The sequence below is a fragment of the Tetrao urogallus genome (genome assembly GCF_951394365.1).
Source record: "Tetrao urogallus genome assembly, chromosome: 2".
NCBI lineage: Eukaryota > Metazoa > Chordata > Aves > Galliformes > Phasianidae > Tetrao > Tetrao urogallus.
The window spans coordinates 79653197-79674723 of NC_136814.1; the positions used below are offsets into that span (position 1 = coordinate 79653197).

Here is a 21527-nt window from a genome sequence, read left to right on the forward strand (position 1 = left end):
AAGAAAGATGTAGACCGGGAGCAGTAGACTTGCAGCAGTAATGAGCTCCGAGGTGCCGCTGCGAGATGATTGATTTCTGTTGCTCTTCTCAAGGATCAAAAGATGGCACTCGAAGCCCACGCAAGCTTCCCAGGACTAAAGTCCTTTTAAACGCTGGGTTTAGGCGATCCTTAACTCGCTGCACAGTGTGTTAGCTGCACGAGAGGACAGCCGCTTCCCACGCAGAGCGGTGGCAGGATCGCGGAGCTCAGCGCTGTTTAATGCCAACCTCGGTGCTTATGTTAGTGTCAGGGACTCGACGCGGTCAGTTTTGCTCTTCTGCTTACGCACTGGAGGTGTCGCTGGACTGAAATGATCGCTTGGTTTTGCTTTGAGCTCGCTCTAATGCTATGTGCAGTTGGCTGAGGCAGCGCACCCAGCTGCCCTGCAGACGGCCGGCAGAAGCCTTTCAGGCTCGGTGTCAATAACCGGGAAAGGCATGCCTGGATCTCGGTAGCGTTTCCTGGATCTGGCCTCTGAATGTGCATTGCTGGCTAGTTCCCTAGGTGGCAGAATATTTTCCCTTTTGGCTGTTTCTGTGGGCTAACGAGTTATGTATTTTTCTTTTATTTTGCTCTTGGCACCTTCCCGATAAAATCTGTTGCCTAATTGCTTGCGGAGTTCTCTTTCCTCCAGCCTAATTATGATGGATGATATGTGATGCATTTATAGCTTTGTTCAACCAAATTACCCCTCCCTACTTCCTGAGCTAAAAAAACACTTATATGCCTGTGCAAGGAGGGGCATGCATACTAGCCCTTACTTAGAGGAAAAATCATTTGTAAGTTTTGCTGGAGGAAGTGCGAGCAGTTTGACATGACTTTGAGCAGAGAGATTTGAAAAGGTAGAGCTGCTTGCATCTAGAAGCTGCTAACCTGGCCCAATCCCACCTGTTTTGCTAGACAACCTGCAGGGATTGCAGGACTCTTTGGCCTGCCCGCTCTTTATGGTGTATTTGAAATCTGTTTTCTCTCAGAATTTGTAAATGAATTATCAGATGTTGAAACATCGTGGCTAGACAGACGTGTCAGGTTTCAGCTGTGTTACATACACTTCTGTATAATCTATTTCAGACCTTCGAGAAATGAAGAATAGCACATTCGTAGGCAGAACACTTCAAAAAAAGTTTTATTATGGTTTCCAAATTGCCTTGAGACCACTAAAACCCAGCTAACTAAGTGCTTCAGCAGCTATGAAAAAGGAGCCGAATAAAATCCCCAGCTGAAAGAGACATTTGGTTGATTGAAGGCAGCAGTGACCTCTGAATTAGCTATCATGGCACTCGCGATGAAGTCATGGAGCTCCCTCCTGGCTCCTGCCGTGTGGAGGCGCACAGCTTTGCACGTTAACCCTGGCGAGGTTAAAGCTGTGTGTGCTACCGGGATCAGGAAGGGTTCGGTGACAAAAGGCACATTATTGCGAGAATGGACTTGAGTTAGTCATGCAGATCTGTCACAGTTTTGGATCACTTTCAAGTCTAGAGGTTTTAACCTGGTCCCGTGGGTGGGTGCTGGGGATAAGGGAACAAAGTGAAATCCCCCTTCGTCTTTCTTATGTCTCATGAATACACCCACGCAGCCCTCTAATCCATGCATATGATTTCCTTTCTTCCTCTTTTTGCCCCTACTGCTGCAGATTCATTCATGTTGTTGTGAGCTGAAAGGGCAGCCATGAGGACAACGCTGTGCTCGGCGGTGGCTGCGCTGTGTGCCGCCGCCCTCCTCTCCTCCATCGAGGCTGAAGGTAACCGTTCCCCCCTGCCCCTTTGCGCGGGTGCCCCGTGAGACAACCCACCAGGCCCAAGCTGCCGCCTCCCCTCTCTCTTTTTGAATGTCACTCCTTCACCTTCTCTCTTTCTCTCCTTCAGAGGAACGCCTCTCCTTCTTTGCCCAGCTCCTTCTGTGCTCTGTTTCTCCTGGCTGGTCAGTCAAAATGTAGCTCCCTCTCTCTGTCTCTCTGGTGTGCTGTCCACACCGCTCTGCAGCAGCGACGCCCCAGGGGAATGCAGTGTCCCGAGGAGCCCCGGGCACTGCCGGGGCCACACCACTGTCCTGCGCCTGCTGGAGCCACTGGGCTGTGCAGTTGTGGTTAGTCGCATTGAGCGAGGAAAGGAGAAATCCGCCACCCGACCACCTGCAGCTCTGAAATAAAATGCTCCAACAGAGTCTGGCTCTCCGCGCCTGTTGTGTTATGTTTGGGCTGGCCGCCTCGCCTTCACCCCGCTGGTCTCCTGGCCCCCCATGCTCAGTGGGGCAACCCCTGACTGAGCACTTGGGGCGGCCTTACCTCTCCCCAGGTACTTTGGCTTTTGCGGTGGGCCTGGTATGTGGGACAGCTCTGGGGAGATGTCATTGTATCATGCATCCCATATGCAGCCAAAAGGTGGCCGGGCCTGAGCCAGACCCTGCTGTGCCACTGGGCTCCGAGGCTCTGGCACACCTGTTGCGCCATTGTCCGCAGAGCAGTGGGGAAACACAACGCTCATCGTGGTATTTCTGCTGCCCTGGGGGACTAGCACTAGTGTGGGATAACCTCCTCCATGTGAGCTGGACAGTAGTAACAGCATTTCTGTTAGCAGTGTCCGCCAAGAGAAATACAAAGATGCAAGGTGCAGCTGAACGCAGAATTGATTTGGTTTGACCTCTGGAACTCAGCTCCATCAATAGGGTGTGCCCTGTGTTTGAACTGGGAAAAACAGAAGCCAGTGTCTGGTAATTCAGTTTTTCCCCTCTTCCTATTCCCATACTGAGCTAAAAAAAATTCTCTGATTTTGGACTGTCACAACTGCCTGTGTCTGGACCTGGCTGCCTTGGGTGATGGCTACTAAAAGTATGGTGTGTGAGAGAGGCCTCTAGGATGTCTCTTCCCACGTCTGCTCTGCTGTCATGGGGCACAGAGGCATAAAAGAGACAATTTTCTGGAAAATATGGCATGTCTGTTGTCAGTACTACATCTGGTCACCCTAGGAGGGGATCAACTCTCTGCTTCCCTCTCATGCTACGTTGTTGTTGGCTGAACAACCAGAAAGGTCATGTAAAGTCTTTTCAGAACTGCATTTCAAATGCAGGACCACTGTGCCAGAGAAAGCAGAGGAAACGTACGGTTTTGATGGAAGAAGGGAGTGGATGTATTTGTGCATGCTTCCCACTTCTAGCAATGAGCTGGTTCAGGGCTTGAGTGATGTCGCTGTTGTGCTGCACCGTTGGTTACATTTAAGGAGTGAGCTATTTCAAAATGAGTGAAGGCATTTCATTTATGTGGTATGGACTGAAACAGCCACAGTCTGAGGAGTGTTCATGAAAGCTAGAGACACTTGGAGAAGCACACAACTGTTTTGTAAGGATGAAGCTAGTTATATTACCAGTCAAGCTGACTGTTTAGATCTCATTATAAAGTGTGTGCCACTGTTAAACAAAGGAATGGACAAAGCCTGATCTTGTCAATTGTGGAGCACTCCTGATAAGATTTATGCTGCTCTGTGTTTGCAAGCTTGTATTAAATATGGATTAAATAGCTTTGGAGCAACTTCTCATAGCTCCAAAGTTTTGAAGCAAGAGCAGAGAAGTGTCTTTGAGTAGGAAGTACGGTGAGAATAGCGATGAAAATAGAAATTTCAAATCAGGAATACCTTAGGACTTGCTCTGGTGAGAGCTGCTGATTAAAGCCTTTTTTTTTTTCCACTGTGCTTTTTGACTGGGCAATAGGGGCCATTCTTCTGCACTGTTCTAGCATTGTGCTTTAATTTTGTACATTGCATGTCGGATCTTAGTTGCTTTAGTTCTGGTCTCATTCCAACTTCTGTCTGCTGAACTGAATTTCTCCTACAGGTATTTGTCTCTTTAGTCTGTTCCTTCAACTTCCACATCATACTGTGCCAAAATCCTCTTCCTTCCAGTCCTGTCTCAGGCTGCTAGTGCTACATACAGTTGCATGACTGTACTTTATTGCACTTTTTTTTTTTTTAATTTTTTTTTTCTTTTATTCCCTTGGCTCCTCCTACAGTGGTTGCAAGAGGTGCAGTTTGAGTTTTCTTTCTGTCAACTGTGCTCAGGTACTTGGTAGAATTAAAAAGTGAGAGAGGGATAAGGAAAAAGAGCACTTGATGTGGTCAGTGTTGTTGATCTGCGATGGGAATGTAGTGTGAAAGCAAAGGGAAGGAAAAACAATGCTCTCTTTCTTCTGCCTTCCTCCAGCTTCCATTTTTCAGTCTCTCCTGGCAGTAGATCTGGTATTTTTTTCTGAAAGTGGTGTTCAGATTCCTAAATACTCCAGGATGAAACTGGTTCTTCATCACAGCTGCTCTGTGAATCTTTCACAAGAGCAGTGCTCTGATGCTGTAGGCAAGAGAGAGGTGCAGTAATGGTGTTAGAGCTTTTCTACAGAGATACAGCAAAGCAAGGGTTTCTCTTTGGATATTTACTGTGGCAGTAGAATGGGTAAAACCAACATATAGTCTGAATGCATTCATGGCATTTCTCTGTGGAAGTTACTTGTTTACTTTGGACAAGTGAGCGGATACGTTTTCAAGCTCTGTGTTTTTATTTTTACAATGAAATTCTACCTGTTTTAATTTGCAGTCCTTCTGGTCTCTCTCTCTGGCCTTAAGCATCATATGTATGATGACTTATTTTATGCTTTATTTGTTTCTTGCCATTTCAGTCCAGCACTGCCCAACTGCAGTGTAGTTGATGTATGTCCTTGCGTCAAGAATTCTTTCTGACGCACTGTATTTTCCTTCTGTGATCACATACAGCTGGGGGCAAATCCGCGTCCTTCTATTAAAAGATAATGTTTTCATTGTGATAATTGAGCCAAGTTAATTCCTTGCAAGTAACCAGTTTGTTATAATCAGAAGGTAGTGCTATTATGGTGTCCTGGCTTCTGTAGTGTTTGCTACATGCAGGGGAATTGTCGAAGGCACAAAAGGAAGGAAATAATTGGCTCTGCATAACCATTGAGCACGTGACACTTCTGACTTTTCAATGTTTTGGGAATTGGTTCAGACCTGAGAGGTCTTTTTTCTAGAGAATAGGGAAGGAGGGCATCACTGAGCCCAAGATGACCCAGGATAGATGAAACTTCTAAAGTTGATCACCTAATCAGCTTTGGAATTGGTTGGTGGGGCCATTAGTTCATGCCCTTTTGGTGTATGATTTCTATCCTTTGAGAAATTAGCTGTTAATTTTCAAATTCCTGAAGAGAGAACCATTTAGACGGAAGTGTGAAGGCGTGTTTTGTATATGGATGATGCTGACTACAAATTCTTGCTTTTTCCCACTTCTAATTAGAATTAGAAGTAAAGCGTACATGTGAGTTTATGTGTATACACACATACACACACATACATATGAACAAACATGCCAAAATTTGGTAAATATTTATGCATGTATTGTGTATATATATATATTATAGTTATTTGTTACATTACATTTAAATGTGTATATTTATATGTAAAAAGAATGTATACATATTTAAATGATTTTCTTTCATTACATGAGCTGCATATCTTGTATTTTGAATGAATTTCACATATAGTGTAAAATTTTTTAAAAATGCAGATCTACAGGAGACACTTTATGTACTGTTGGCAGTGAATATCTTGCAAGGCTGAGAAGCTATTCTCTTCTACACTGACAGGCTATAACTCATTCCTTCTCCTATTCATATTAGCAAGATGAAATTCAAAGGACCTTGACTGGGGTTGTGATGTAGTTAGCTGTGTCAAATTTGTGCCAAGTATGAAGAAAACATTACATGAAGAGTTTGGGCCTCTTCCAGCCTCAGCAGGGCTTATCTCAATGAGACCATGAGTGGCCTTATTCTTCAGCTACCATGGCCTGTATGCTATTTTAACAAGAACTAGTATGTTATTTTTCATGCTAATTAGCAGCAATTTTTTTCAGTGTTGGAATGACAGTTTTTGTGTCACATAAGGGTTGTGGAGTGCAGCTACTTCCAAGTTATATTACTTTTAAGATTGGTTATAGATCTGAATTGCTTGATCTGCTGATTATATTTTTCTTCTATCTTATTAAGATGCTTGTTGGGATGTTCTAGCAGTCACATATGTTGTCTATAGAAAACTGTAGACTTCTGGTCTGTTGATAAATCGATGTGTATTATCTGTTGAGTGATACAAGCTAGTCTAAGACATACATAAATAACATACTTTGCTCTATACAGTTTTTTCTTTTTTGCAGAAAATATACTGCTGTATTATATGCATATAATGGAAGGAGTGAATGAAGTATGTCTAATTTTTTTTTTCTTTTGTGGTCTGTAAGATAGGATATGCAATCAAGGAAGCTGTCATGTCATAGTTCTAAGAGTGGTGAGAGTTAACACTGTGTAAACATCAAAAATTTAAACTGTCATAGAGCAAGTTAAGATTTTACTGAACTGGAATGCTGTAGTGGAGCCCTACATTTCTGTGCAGCAGCAGTGGGATCACTGTATGAAGGGAATAGTACGATATTGTCATGTGTTACAATCACAGTCTTGTACCTTGATATGTCAGAGAGAAGTTTGTCCTAGATTTTGATATAGCAGGGCTGGACAGACTGTCACTACACTTTACACATGTGCACAGCTTCATTTGGGCTAGTAGTCGTAAGTCAAGACTGCTTGCTCAGGTAAGGCTTAAGCCTTTGTAAAATGGAGTTTTAAGGGCTGTTTCTGCAATGGGGCAAAGTCCCACTAGACCAAGGGCCACTTAGTTCCTGGTCTGATTTCATAAGAAGAATTTTGTGGAGGGCTGGTGGAATTGCCCTGTTTGATGATGACAGTAAGATTTTTACCCCCTAACTATTTTGATGTACTTCAGATTGACTTGCACCTCTGTCATATGACTGTGCTTTGATCTTGATCCCACAGCCAGTTTCACATGGATGAAATTCAATCCATGTGAAAGACAGTGGATGTTGTAGAGGTTCTATGTGAGTATCGAAAGCTTGCAGGCCGTCCAGAAGACATTTTGACAACACTGGATTCAAACTCACTTTCCTTCACTCAGACAAATTTCCTTTTTGGATTTCCATGGAAGAAACACACAGTGATTTAATTTTTTGAGCCAACCATATGCTGAGGATGAGCAGATTAAAAGTGCAACAAAAGAGATTGGGCTTAGGTATTGGGAACAACTTTATGAGGACAGAGGAATTAAGGCACTGAAGTAATTTCTGTGGGAAGCGGGCAGTTTTGCCAATGGTGGAAGTCTCAAAATGTGATCTGAGCACCATGTCAAGAATGACGTGGGATGGCTGACCGTGTCTTGGCTGTGGGAACGACTAGGGGACTTTCTGATGTCCCCTGCAAAACTGCTGTTCTATAAAGCTGTGAATAGCTGAATGAATGGATATGTTAATTATATATTGATGCACTGTTCTTTTCAACTGCCAAGATCCACATCTGAATTTTTATAAAATGGATCAAAATCCTTTAAAATGTTCAAGACTTTTCCTCACAGTCAGTTTTTTCAGTTTATCTGGAATCCGGTCATTTGGATATCAACAAGTTGGGCTGCTGCTATCCTTCAGCAGCTAAAGCCTAAAGTCTCTGCTGCAACATACCAATTTACTTGCAAGGTTGGTGGTGCTATTTTTTCCATGTACTGATTTTTTTTTTTTAAAGCATGCTCAGGTCAGTTGTCTCTGCCTTTGCATTAAATTTGTCCTGAGCCATTGCTACTGAAACAATATTTTATAATGATATTCTTATTTATTACCTGAATGTATTGTACTATTAACATGTGTTGCATGATTTTGATACTAAGAGACTAGCCTGCAATCTCTAGCATTGTGGTACTCATAAAATGAATGATAGATAAAATGTGCATGCACATTTTAATGGTCTAATCTCACTGCCTGTGTATGGATAATAGGAAAAATAACAATTACTTCAATACTAGTTATCTATTTTATCAGTATTACAAAGCCATATTATCCTATGGTTGGAAATAACAGTAAATTAAAAGAGAAAAGAAGGCCTACAAAATTGGTTATCATTTTATTTTTTTATCTCAGTCTTATTGCAATTGGATGGTGTCTTTTCATAAGTATATGTTTTAGCATTTATTTCTTGATCAGCTCTTTAAATTAGGCTCCAAAGCAAGACAAAAGTCTTATTTGAGTTATAATAGAGATCTTCTGTGAAATGAAGAAGATCTGTCAATTAAGAATGCCTGCAAAATGGTCTGCAGTAGTAAAGGAAAGTATGGCTGAATCTCATCTTACTTTGTAGACCTATTTAAACAATAATATATAATACACCTACCATGCACTGACAGTGAGTCAGTAAAATATTGCATGAGTAAGCATGACATTTTTACAAAGAGAATATCATTATAAAATATTTATGAAATGTCTTTGTGTAATGAACCTTGTACATGGAGGCTTTTGTCCATCGTGGGAAGCTAAAGAAATAATAATCAACATCTCATTTACATATGCATGATGCTGCAAAATAGCATACGTAAACTATTTCTTTCTGTACTGTTCAATTACTTCTGTCATCAGCTCCTACAAGATTTATTTGCAGTCATTTGTTTGGATCATTGGTGCCCTCTTTGCTGTTCTCTATAGATTCCGTAAAATGAATGTCCATAAAAATACTTTGATGTTGTCTTTTCATAATTAACCATTGTGTTGTATGGAACCATACTGGCATTTTATGTTAAAATGCCACTAGTAGTATGGGTACACCTGCTGCAAGCGGAACATGAAAACATTAGTTTACACCTTTGAATTTTTACAGTAATGTGGTGTAAACATATAGAATCTTATTTTTATGAGCTCTCACATCGGCTCAAATATGTCAACAAATTCCAACCATTACTAACCTCGTTTATCCACCCTTAGTTCCTCCATTCTTTGCAGCCATATGCAAAGTATGTCACTGTAGAGGCTTCTAGGAACCAAGGGGTGGAGCTCTCCCTATTCTGAAATAAAATGATACATCAGTATATCATTATTACTGATATACATTTTACATGCATATTCTTATCTAGACCCTAGCAGAAATTGTTTTACTGAGCCAATTTGAACAAATGGCCAATTTGTTTTCCCTGTATTCTTAATTTTTTTTTTTCTCTGCCAAGTTTCTAGATTCAGTGAAATTGATAAGAAATATGACTGTGCAGAGACTATGCTCAAAAGCGGATCAATTCTTTGATGTCTAATTAAGAAGAGTACTGTGTTCTCTCAGTGTTCTAAATGATCTCTTGGTATTGTGAGCAGGTTGTGATTTGGCATGCTTGTACGGATTGCACCCAGCATGTACAGAAATTCCTTTTAATTGTTATGTGAAATGTTTGCATATGTGGTGATTATCTGTGAACTCATTGTACATGTATCCAAATGTGTTTTCTATTGTGCTTGATTTTGCTGGCCATTCTTGAATGTCTTGGCAACTCAAGAAACATACATTCTGTGCTGTCCTCTGTAACGCGTATACTCTTTGATGTTGTGTCATATTTTGTCAGCTTTTGTTTTACTCTTTTTCCAACAACATATCTTTATATTTGTTGGAAACAAATTTATGCAAAGACAATTTTAGTAAGCTTTGCTCAACATTATTTTATTTTTTCGTTTGCCAAAGATTGTTCAAATGTTTAAACATCCACCTGGTATAAATCTTTTGCAGTTAATCCACCGTCAGACTTGAATTTTACAATTATAGATGAACATAATGTTCAAATGTCATGGAAAAGGCCACCAGATGAAATAGTGGGTTACAGGATAACTGTGGTTCCTACAAATGGTGAGTTCAATAAAATCTTATTACTTGGTTTTTGGAAAACCTGAGTACTTTTTCACTTGTATCCAAGTTAGGTATGAAAACAGTGAGTGACGTCTTTCTGAAGATTGAGTAGCAGCAAAGGGCATACACAAAAGAGCAGAGACTGTTCCTAATTAGAGTATTTCTTTCCTTAGTGTTTACCATGTGTGGACTGCAATTAATAAGTTTTGGTTTCTTTTCCTTTGCAAGGAACAAGAAGGTAGAGTCCTCACTGTGTTCCTCCTTTATGCCTTTACCTTAAAGTTAGGGAATTGTATTGGTCTTCTTTCAAGTCCATGTCCCAAAGGAAGTATTACATGTGTCAGATAACGATGCAGTGATGTCATGTAACTTCCATAACATGGCCATAATAATGGTTGTGTAAGACACTTTTTATTCTGTTTCACTTTGAGAAATAATCTGTGAGAATCTGGATTGGAACTGGACCATAATTTGTTAAATTATAGTACATTTTGTATGTGTATTTTTGTCTTAGTCTCAGCTGAAATGAAATTGCTTTCTTCCGGGTGTCTGGTATGATGTATATTTTGTTCTTGGAGAAAAATAATATTGATAACACACTGATGTTTATAGTTGCTGCTGAGCAGTACGGAGCCAGGGCCATTCATAGTGAAGGGCCCAAAGAGCTGGAAGGGAACAGAATTAGGACAGCTGACTTAAACTGACAGAAGTGATATTTCATACCATATGACATCATGAGGAAAGAGTTTTGAAGGGGGTAGGAGTACATCTTGCTATCTTTTACTGCTCAGGGGGGCTACCTCAGCATTGGTTGGGTGGTGGTGAGCAATTGCTTGTGCATCACTTGTTATGCATATTTACATTTGTCAAAAATATTATCCTTTTCTTTTTCTCTATCTTAGTAAATTTTTTTCTTAACTCACAAATTCTACTTAGTTTTTTTTCCCAATTCTCTTACCCATCCCACTGGGAAGTGGGGAGAGTGAGCAAAAAGCAGTGTAGTGCTGAGCCACCTGTGGAGTTAAACCACAATTTTAAATTTCAAATTTCCTGGAATTTATTAAACATTTCAGTAATTTTTTCAGTACTGAAAACAACTTAATTGGAAGTTTCATATTTCAAAATACTTAAGGAAAGCAGAATTGTATCATTGTAAAATTGTCATTGGATGTTTAGATAGATTATTCTCTGTTGTATTTTTTAAAATAATCTTGCCATTGATATAACTGGATTTAAACACTGCATTAACTGTTTTATATATTTGTTGCAGATGGACCGACTAAAGAATTTACTCTTTCACCTAGCACAACCCAAACTGTCTTATCAGATCTTATACCTGATATAGAGTATGTTGTATCAATAGCTTCATATGATGAGGTAGAGGAGAGTCTGCCTGTTTTTGGCCAACTAACAAGTAAGTATATGTAATACAACTTATGGAAGAGAATAGAATAGTATAGAGTAGTTCGGAAGGACTTTTGAAGATAATTGAATGCAACTGCCTGACCAGTTCAGGGCTAACCAAAAGTTAAATCGTGTTATTGAGGGCATTGTCCAAATGCTTATTGACATTTGTCTGGCATGGGGCATCAAACTACCTTACAAGGAAGCCTATCTCAGTATCTGACCACAGTAAATACATTTTTCCTGTACAGTCTGAACCTCCCCAGGTGCAGCTTTGAGCCGTTCCTGTGTGTCCTGCAATCAGTTATAAGGAGCAGAGGCCACCACCTCCCTCTGCTTTTCTTTGGAGCTGCAGAGAGTAATGGGCTTACCTCTCAGCCTTCTTTTCTCCAGATTAGACAAGCAAAGTGTCCTCAGCTTCTCACAGGACACTCCTTCCAACCCGTTGACCAGATTCCTGGTCCTTCTTTGGACACTTTCATGTATCTTAACATCATTTTCATATTGTGGAGCCCAGAACCCCATATATTCAAAATGAGGCTGCACTAGTGCTAAACTAAGCAGCAAAATCCCCCTCTTTTGACAGGCTGGCTCTGCTGTGTTTAATGCATTCCCAAATGTGGTTTGCCGCCTTTGCTGCCAGGGCATACTGCTGACTCGTATAGAGCCTGATGTCAACCAGTTAGAAAACTGAATAGCAGTCATTTACAGAACTTGGCTTTATTCCAGTTCCTCAACAAAATATTGGCACATACCTAAACTCTGATCAGATGTAGCTGCACAAAAAGCATCTTTTTTTTTTTTTTTTTTTTTTTTTTTTTCATTAATTCTTCACAGGATCAAAGATGAAAGGACGCTTGGATATACTGTTTCTGACATCTCATACAGAGTTCTTTGCAGGAGCCCTCTGGTTTTGTTGAACTGGGCCTACTTCCTATTAACTGCATCTGCATTCAAAGGGAAAGCTGTAATTGGCTTGAGTTAAGAAATGAATCTGTCTGGACTTCTGTGAAGAAAAAACCCACAAAATAATTTTCATTAAACAACAAAATGTGACATTATATACATATAAATCAAATATAGACTTGTATAGACTTGTATCGTGCATAGTTAATAATGTTAAGTTAACCACAGACACATTGAATACTGTCTTCAATGGCATGTTTTGTCACATGCCTCAAGCTACCCAAACAACCACAGGAAAATTACTTACGATGAGTTTCCTAGTGTGTTGGTGAGGAGCAATACTTGTATTTCATCTGTGCATGTTGCAGTGAATTCTATGATTCTGTGGTTGATTTGGGAGATATTACTTGGAAATGTGTGAGTTCCGAATTACTACATTTTTTGTATTTTGTATTGTCCTGAATGCTATGTTGTCAATTCTTCAATTACTTGTGATGCAGTTATAACTTGCCTTTCTGTATTCAATTTCTGAGGCTTGTCAGATTTGTGCCCCTAATTCCTTACATGGTTTTTTAAAAATTTTTATTTTAACAAATTAACCTGATTTCCTTTATTAATCCTACCTATGTTGTATTTTGTGCAGTTCAGACAGGTGGTCCAGGCGTACCAGAGGAAAAGAAGGTTGAAGCTCAAATACAAAGTAAGATGTTTTGTCTATCAGTGTGTCTTGTATTTTGTCTAGTAGATGCTTTGCAGATTTAGTGAGATTTAGTTTCAGGGCCTTACAAAGTTAAGCTGTGTTCCTTTGTTACTTAGCAATAAAGTTAAAGCTACCTAGAATTAGAGTTAGGGTAGTATGGTTTGGTTGTGGTTGGACATGATGATCTTCAAGGTCTTTTCCAACCTGAGAAATTCTGTGATTCTATAAAGACTCTCCTCTATCAAGAAAAGACACTGTCTTTTCAAGGCAGTGCAGAAGATGCCATGCAGCTACTGTGGGGAGATAAGAATGGAAAGCAGAAGTGGTAACAAAATGACATTTCCTTAAAATTAAACTGTTTCAAAAAATTTTATGGGTAAGTTAGCACCTGCTGTGGGATAACAGATCTTGTGAAATAGTGAGAGGTATCTTAGAACTGATTTTGTATCTGACAGTTCCATTGTGTTAATGGAAGCTAAAAGTCCCTTGTCTTCACCTAGGTGAATAATGCTTCTCTAAGTAAAATAATTCCAGAGAATAATATGAGTCTATTAAAAATCTGTTCATTTTATCTTTTATTCACTATTTCTCTCAGATGTTTCTCACTGATTTGTAAGAATACAATTGCACATCTGCTAACAGTTTTTTGTTTGTTTGTTTTGTATGTGCGTGTGTGTTCCAGAATGCTCCATAAGTGCAATGACAGATTTAGTTTTCCTGGTAGATGGTTCATGGAGTGTAGGGAGAAACAACTTCAGATATATTCTGGACTTCATGGTTGCCCTTGTGTCAGCTTTCGACATTGGGGAAGAAAAGACAAGAGTTGGAGTTGTTCAATACAGTTCAGATACAAGAACAGAGTTCAATTTAAATCAGTATTTCAGAAGAAGTGATCTTCTTGATGCAATTAAAAGGATACCTTATAAAGGTGGCAACACAATGACAGGTATAGATTTCCCTCATATATGTTTATGCAGCATATAATTCTTATTTTAAATTTGCTTTAAATCTTAGTTCGTTCATGCCTAATAAAAATACAACTTGTCTTTTTTTCAGGTGAAGCTATTGATTATCTGGTTAAAAACACTTTCACTGAGTCAGCTGGAGCAAGAAAAGGCTTTCCCAAAGTAGCAATTGTCATTACGGATGGAAAAGCTCAAGATGAAGTTGAAATTCCTGCAAGAGAGCTTCGCAACACAGGAGTTGAAGTTTTTTCTTTAGGTATGTTTTTGATGAATGAGAGATTTGCTTTCCTAAAGCAGTAAATTATATGTTTTGCAGATTCTGGTTTTGAAGTTGTGCTATATCCATCTTTTCATATACGTGTGCCTTGAAATGGGCATTTGTAACCTTCAGAATGGAATATACGAGTTGTGTTAACTGGCTAGTAGTTTTGTAGCTCCTATGTGGAGACTAAGAAGGCTGGCAAATAGAGTTTGACCCTTGGCCTTACCATATTGTTTTCTTAAGTTGAAAATGGAGTGTATTACTTCATTGCATTTAGATATTTAGTGGTATGGTTAATGATAATGACATTAGAGAGAACTGAATTTAACTCAACTTTACCTCAATATATTCTGATACTCTATCAGTGCATTCACAGGTGTTTGTATTTTACAGCCACTTAACATGGTCCTGTCTATTGTGACTTCCAGGAATCAAAGCAGCAGATGCAAAAGAACTCAAGCTAATTGCATCTCAGCCTTCACTGAAACATGTGTTCAACGTGGCTAATTTTGATGGAATTGTAGATATACAGAATGAAATTATATTGCAGGTGTGCTCTGGAGTGGATGAACAGCTGGGTGAACTGGTTAGTGGAGAAGAAGGTGAGATACTTTTATAAATGCATTTACTGTTGTCAGCTCATTCTGATGTGTGTGTAAGCAGACTAGCCGTGCTTGCTTTGCTTTGTTTTTTTTGTTTTTTTTTGTTTTTTTTTGAGTTTGATCCATTGCCTCATTTAGCAAGTGAGAAAAATAGGTTTCAGCTCTGTGCATTTAAATACAGGAGGACAAAATGTAATGCAGTAGCTTTGGAATAGCTCCATCATTCTGTAGTTTCTGGGGCAACAAAATGATGATCAGTTATCAGAGGCTCCTACACTCATTTTGAACACCAGCTTCACTTCTATGGAGCAAATGTATGAAAAGGAAAAATCTGGTTGATGTAGGAGCAGAATATTAATGTTAAATGTTAAATAATAAATTGAAGAATCCTGAAAAAAACCAGACATCAAGCTGTATCACTGCAGTTTTCTGTCTGTGTAAGATTCTGAATAAGTAGTTATTTGTTGTACAAAATGTTGCAGGATGACTCTGCTGTCACAATAATATGCTCAGGTCTGCATTTTTTCAGACCCTTTGCTGTGTTCTTATGGGTGTTGCTTTCACTTCTGACTGAAATAGGCTTAGAGGAGAAGAACATTTCTTCTGGATCTTCACTAAACTGGTTCCACAAATGCACTCTTCATATTTTTACCTTCTCTCTGATGCCCCTCATGAAATTTCCTGTAATTCAGTTATGTTTGTTTATGCTAAAAATAGGTGTGATTTTTAAGTAAAGATTAAGCAAGGATGACTGAATTTATTTAGGAAATAAAAACGTACAAATAAATCTGTTTATAATTGCAATTAATAATTTGGGTTTACTTTCAATTTATTTCAGTGGTGGAGCCTGCTTCAAATTTAGTAGCCACTCAGATCTCCTCAAAATCTGTTAGGATCACTTGGGATCCATCCACAAGCCAAATAACTGGCTATCGGATACAGTTCATCCCAATGATAACTGGTGGAAAACAACATGTGCTGAGTGTGGGTCCTCAGACAACTGCTCTGAATGTTAAAGATCTCTCTCCAGACACAGAGTATCAAATTAATGTTTATGCAATGAAAGGACTGACCCCCAGTGAGCCCATAACTATAATGGAAAAAACACAGCAAGTCAAAGTTCAAGTGGGTGAGTTAAGAACTACTGCATTATTTCCAGGCAGGATCTTTTTGTCTGAACCTCTGATATTTGCTTTAGTATCATACCTTTACTGTTTATAAGAGCTTTACTTGGAATGGTTTATTTCCTTTATAAACAACTGGATATAATGCATGGACTGCAGATGCAATTGAAATACCATCGTTACTGAATACCTGTTTATAGTGGTGATTCTTTTTCTTTACAGAATGCTCACGTGGTGTGGATGTAAAAGCCGATGTTGTGTTTTTAGTGGATGGCTCCTACAGCATTGGTATCGCCAATTTTGTTAAAGTAAGAGCCTTTTTGGAAGTGTTAGTTAAAAGCTTTGAGATATCGCCTCGAAAAGTACAGATAAGTCTTGTCCAGTACAGCAGAGATCCCCATATGGAGTTTTCTTTGAACAGATACAACAGAGCGGAAGACATAATTCAAGCTATTAACACCTTCCCCTACAGAGGTGGATCTACCAACACAGGCAAAGCGATGACATATGTGAGGGAGAAAGTATTTGTTACCAGCAAAGGATCAAGACCAAATGTGCCAAGAGTCATGATTCTTATCACTGATGGAAAATCATCAGATGCTTTTAAAGAACCTGCAATAAAGCTGAGGGATGCAGATGTAGAAATATTTGCAGTTGGTGTGAAGGATGCAGTGCGTACAGAGTTAGAAGCAATTGCATCACCTCCTGCTGAAACCCATGTTTACACAGTGGAAGATTTTGATGCTTTCCAAAGAATATCATTTGAACTTACACAGTCTGTCTGCCTACGGATTGAGCAGGAACTGGCTGCAATAAGGAAAAAATGTGAGTAAATATTTCCTAGAAAAATATGGAAAATGCAATGAAAAAAAGGTGAAACAATGTCCTGTTGTTGTAGCAGCTACATAAAAGAATTAACGTAGAAATTGACCATCTACAAATAAAAAATGTAATAGCTGGGGTTTGGTTGTAATTTTGATGTATATTAAAAGCAATGGGAGGAAGTAATAGAGAAATGGAGTGGAAAAAAAAAGTAGAAATATCTTTCTCCTTCCTAAGTGCTTAGAAACTTCTCAGTGTAGCTTCAGTTAAGTCTCCAGTAAAACAGTTACTTAGTAAAGTTCATTCTTTAGCTGTTCAAAGTGAAGTAGCTAGTCAGAGCTTGTGTTCTAGAATTCTAAAGGCAATGGAGCAATGTAGGCATCTCCGGAAGGTGATTTGATTAATTTTTACGATAAGATGAACATTCCTAAGAAACTGGCCTTCTGTTTTCCCCAGCTGGAAAGAAGATGGGCTTAAAACAAGGCAATATAAGACAGCTAATGCTAGGTGACATTAATATCATTCTAACTATGAAGTCTGAAATAAAGCAGGGCTTGAAAGTCTTCACATGTATCCATACTTGGCAAGCTTGGATACTGTTTACTATTAAAAAAAAAATAATCTAAATTCTAGCTTTTGTTCAGCTGAAGTTACTTAGGATTAGTTCACTTGCAGTGAGTCCCTGCTTATGATTATTAGAACACTAATGTTGAATAGTCCCCAGCATTGAAAACTCCACTTTCTTTAAAAATAAGCCTTTTGTTTCAGGATAGCTTTGAGGAACAAACCAGCAAAGCAGCCTTTGTTTTAGAGGGCTCAAGCAGTCTTAACATCCCTACTGTTAGGCTGACTAGGCCTACCAAAACAAGCCCAGGATGTCAGGTTTGTGTTTGTGCCTCATGTCAAGTTCCTTATTTCCCCTTTGACTCAATTCCTGAAAAAATACTGGGATTTATTTTGTCCTATTTCTAATCTACATTAAAAAAACAAACAAACAAAAACCCCTAGGATTCATAGTTCCCACTCACTGAGGGCAAAGTGTTATTGCTGTTTGTGAGACATGTAGAAGAGAGAACCCAGTTTGATTATCACATTCTTTCTTAAATTTTCCAAAATATTTATGTTTTAGGTGAACTGTTCTCATTTGATCTAGAAATCACCGCACTGGTGCTTCTACTCATTGTATAATTTGAGAGATACTAGATACTAGATATGGTATCTGTTGCATGTACAACAAAATATCTTGTCAATTAGAATAAGTTGAATGATCAAAAGACATTTTTCACTGATTTTAGAGATTATGTGTTAAAAATATATATTCTAGCAAGTATGTCTTAGCTGCACGTTTTCATTTTCACACAGCTTATGTTCCTGCAAAGAACATGGTGTTTTCTGATGTAACATCTGACAGTTTCAAAGTGAGCTGGTCTGCGGCTGGATCTGAAGTTTTGTCATATCTCATTAAATATAAAGTAGCGATTGGTGGAGATGAATTCATTGTTTCAGTACCAGCTTCAAGTACTAGCTCAGTTCTCACTAACTTGCTGCCTGAGACTACTTACGCAGTCAGTGTGATTGCTGAATATGAAGATGGCGATGGCCCTCCTTTAGATGGAGAGGAAACCACCTTAGAAGGTAGGCCTGTTTTATTCTCTGATGTAAAAGAGTCAAATTCCAATGAATAGTTCCAATAAAAATGTGCTTCACTGAGAGAATGTGTATACGGGAAACAACCAGCAAGGGCTGAGAAGCTGTACTGTTATGTGAGATGAGAATACATATTGTTGTCTCTGAGTGCGTTTAATAAAGATACAAAATGCCAACAGAATATCAATGTTGGATTCTTAAGACTGGATTTTATTTTTTCTGAAAAGTGGATGGATGCTTGTTTTCTCTGCAATGGCCTATTTTTTAATAAAGTGTTGTGCTGTAAATAATAAATTCACTGGCATATATTAGTCTTAGTAGTCATAGGATGACTGATGCAGAAATGTGTGCGTGTTGAGTTTAATGCCTTTAAGTCAAGCATGTACCTATGTAATTTTCTACATCTTCAGCTCACATTAACAGAAATTCCATTCTATATACCATAGGCTTGGAGGGGTTTATGTTCAGCTGTTTTTCATCAGAATCTAATGGATCTGATCCAATAATTCTTACTGATTCAAAACTTCCACTGATGTCAGTGTGACTTTGTAATCAATAGCTGTAAATTTAAGCATGGCAGCTGTACTTTTTTTTCTTGACAGAGTTGCTAAAATGCATTTCCACTGATTTAAAGGAGAAGGATCACAGTAACTTATATTTTCTATTCCAGTAGTTAGATACTCAGTCTAGTCTAAACCATGTTTTTGTTTTTTTAATTTTTTAAAATTTTTTTAATATCAATCCACTCTGTTTCCTTATTCCATGCTGTCATTAGTGACCTTTGATGAGCAAAAGCAGCAGCAGCATGGAAAATTTTTAATTGCATTTTCCTCTTAGGTTTGATGTAAATACACATTTATAAAATTGCTTAGTTTGGATGGCAAGTTTGGAAGATACAGATTTCACTGTTGGTGTGCATATTTCCATTATACCAGTCTGAATGTTTTTGCCACACAGAACTCTTTCCTTTTCCAAGACAAATTCTTCACTGATAGAATATGTGGCTTGTGATTGTAAGAGACAGGAGATGGAATAACTTGAATAAAAATAATCAGTGTTCTCATGTTGCAAATGATACATTTTAATGAAATCTTAACATGTCTGAAAAGACTGAGTTCCATAATCACGTAAAGGTCAGCAGCTCTCCATGCAGCAAGTTGGTCCTGATAGCTCTAACACTGACTTAAATCTTGTAAATAATTTTAAATAATGTTGTATTTCTGATTAGTAAAAAACAAATTCTTCTCTTTAGGAGTGTTAATTGCTCCACTTTTAATAGGTCTGTAACTGAACACTGAAGAACAGTGCTTTAGCATACCTTTATGAGGTATTAGGTTATATTAGGTATAGGTATATATATAGGTATTATAGGTATATTCAGGTTAGCTGAATTATACTTTAGATAGCAAATGATAAAAATTTAAAACTTGTCTGAAGGAAAATGCTAACAACTTGCACTGCACTAGATTTTATTGTGTGTTGGGATAGACAAGTTCTGCTTTTATGCATCCACCTCGTTGGTAGGAAATGACTTATGAGTTATAGACTTATATTTTGTCAGGGACTAGACTAAGTTAAATGGCTCACACCACAGTTTTTAATAGCTTCTGGGATAGTGAGCCAATTATTGTATTTGAGATTGCACCTTATGAATTATTATTTTTTTTTTCCCCTTCTTTTTAACAGTTAAAGGTGCCCCTCGAAACTTAAGGATAACAGATGAAACCACTGATAGCTTTATGGTTGGCTGGACTCCAGCTCCAGGAAATGTTCTAAGGTACAGACTTGTATATAGACCACTTACTGGAGGAGAAAGGAGACAGGTGACTGTCTCAGCAAACGAAAGATCGACTACTCTGCAGAACTTGATTCCAGATACAAGATATGAAGTGTCTGTTATTGCTGAGTATCAGTCTGGGCCAGGCAATGCGCTGAATGGATATGCAAAAACTGACGAAGGTACGTAATCAATGCTATGAATATAGTATGCTTGAGAAAACTTTACTGTGTGTTGACATATTCACACTGAAAAGAGAATAACCTCTTTTGACTATAAATATTATCTTGTATGAGCAAAGAATTATAAAATTACTGAAATCTCATTGAGAGGTGTTAGATGTTCAGTGCCAATAGAATTTATCAGAACCAATATTTGCTTTTCAAATATAGTATATTGAACCTCCAGAACCAACTCTGGCAGGGTAATTTGGGCAAAGAGTCTACATTTAAGTTTACTTAGTTTTCCACATGATTGTGTGGTCAGTAATACCGATTATGTTTATTTTCACACCCAGTCTGTGCTTCTGAATGGGAAGCAAGGAACAAATGAAGAATATAATTTACTAAAGTTATTACTGTACCACAAACTTTGGCTTAGACATAACATTTATGTTCTTTTAACAAGTATCATGCGTTATTAAACAAATTCCCAAGAGTACAGAGACATGAATGTCCTGATCATTTGGTGAAGCTTCATTGAGATTTTAATAGATGCCAGAAAAGCTAAAGTCAAAAAGAAATCTGTAGATAACTATAAGGTATTAATTTCACACATCATTGCTGATCTTTGACTTGATACTGCAGTCAGTGACCTCAGCATGGATCTTGGTGTATTGAAGTTGAGCATGTGTTCGAGTGCTAGTATGTATAAGTGTTCAAGGATTGAGTTTGTAGTTTTCTAGAAAAACAGAAAGAATAAAAACAGCTTTATAGGGCATTTTTGTGTTGAGTTGCATAGAGAATTGTACAACCGTGATTATGATAAAATTATAATATAGCAGTGTTAGTGCAGGCTAATCAGGAATTATTTTCTTCAGCATGAAAATCTATGTTATGGTGACTTGAAAACTAAACCAAGAAACAAGGTTTGCTTCAATTTGTTTTCAATATCTTTTGTTGAGCAGTCCGGGGAAATCCAAGAAATCTGAGAGTTTCTGATGCTACAACATCAACAATGAAGCTGTCTTGGAGTGCTGCTCCTGGCAAAGTGCAACAGTACTTTATAACTTACACACCAGTCGCAGGAGGTGAAACTAAGGAACTGACTGTGAAAGGTGACACTACATCTAAAGTGCTGAAAGGTTTAGATGAAGCCACTAGGTATGCGCTGACTGTGTCTGCCTTGTATGCCTCTGGAGCAGGAGAAGCTCTTTCTGGAGAGGGAGAAACACTCGAAGGTAACTATTGTTTTCGTACAGTTATTCATTTGTATGGATACTGTTTAAGATGTCTTAAAATGTATTATCTTTCTGAGATTTCTGCAGAAGTAAACACGTAAATGAAAAGTAGGTAAAAAGACAT

General features: G+C 38.5%; 1 protein-coding gene across 1 annotated transcript in view; it reads left to right on the top strand.

Moving 5' to 3' along the window:
- Positions 1-1709: 1709 nt before the first annotated feature.
- The window catches only part of COL12A1 (collagen type XII alpha 1 chain), a gene marked incomplete at both ends in the record, with an annotated part of 96101 nt that continues 76283 nt past the window's right edge, over positions 1710-21527 (top strand). Inside the window, 12 exons of the mRNA XM_079532661.1 lie at positions 1710-1782; positions 9679-9795; positions 11066-11209; positions 12749-12805; positions 13488-13751; positions 13862-14026; positions 14461-14634; positions 15473-15763; positions 15981-16583; positions 17943-18215; positions 19914-20186; positions 21131-21403. Coding sequence (XP_079388787.1) covers positions 1710-1782; positions 9679-9795; positions 11066-11209; positions 12749-12805; positions 13488-13751; positions 13862-14026; positions 14461-14634; positions 15473-15763; positions 15981-16583; positions 17943-18215; positions 19914-20186; positions 21131-21403 — 2707 coding nt within the window. The remainder of the gene's footprint in view (positions 1783-9678; positions 9796-11065; positions 11210-12748; positions 12806-13487; positions 13752-13861; positions 14027-14460; positions 14635-15472; positions 15764-15980; positions 16584-17942; positions 18216-19913; positions 20187-21130; positions 21404-21527) is intronic.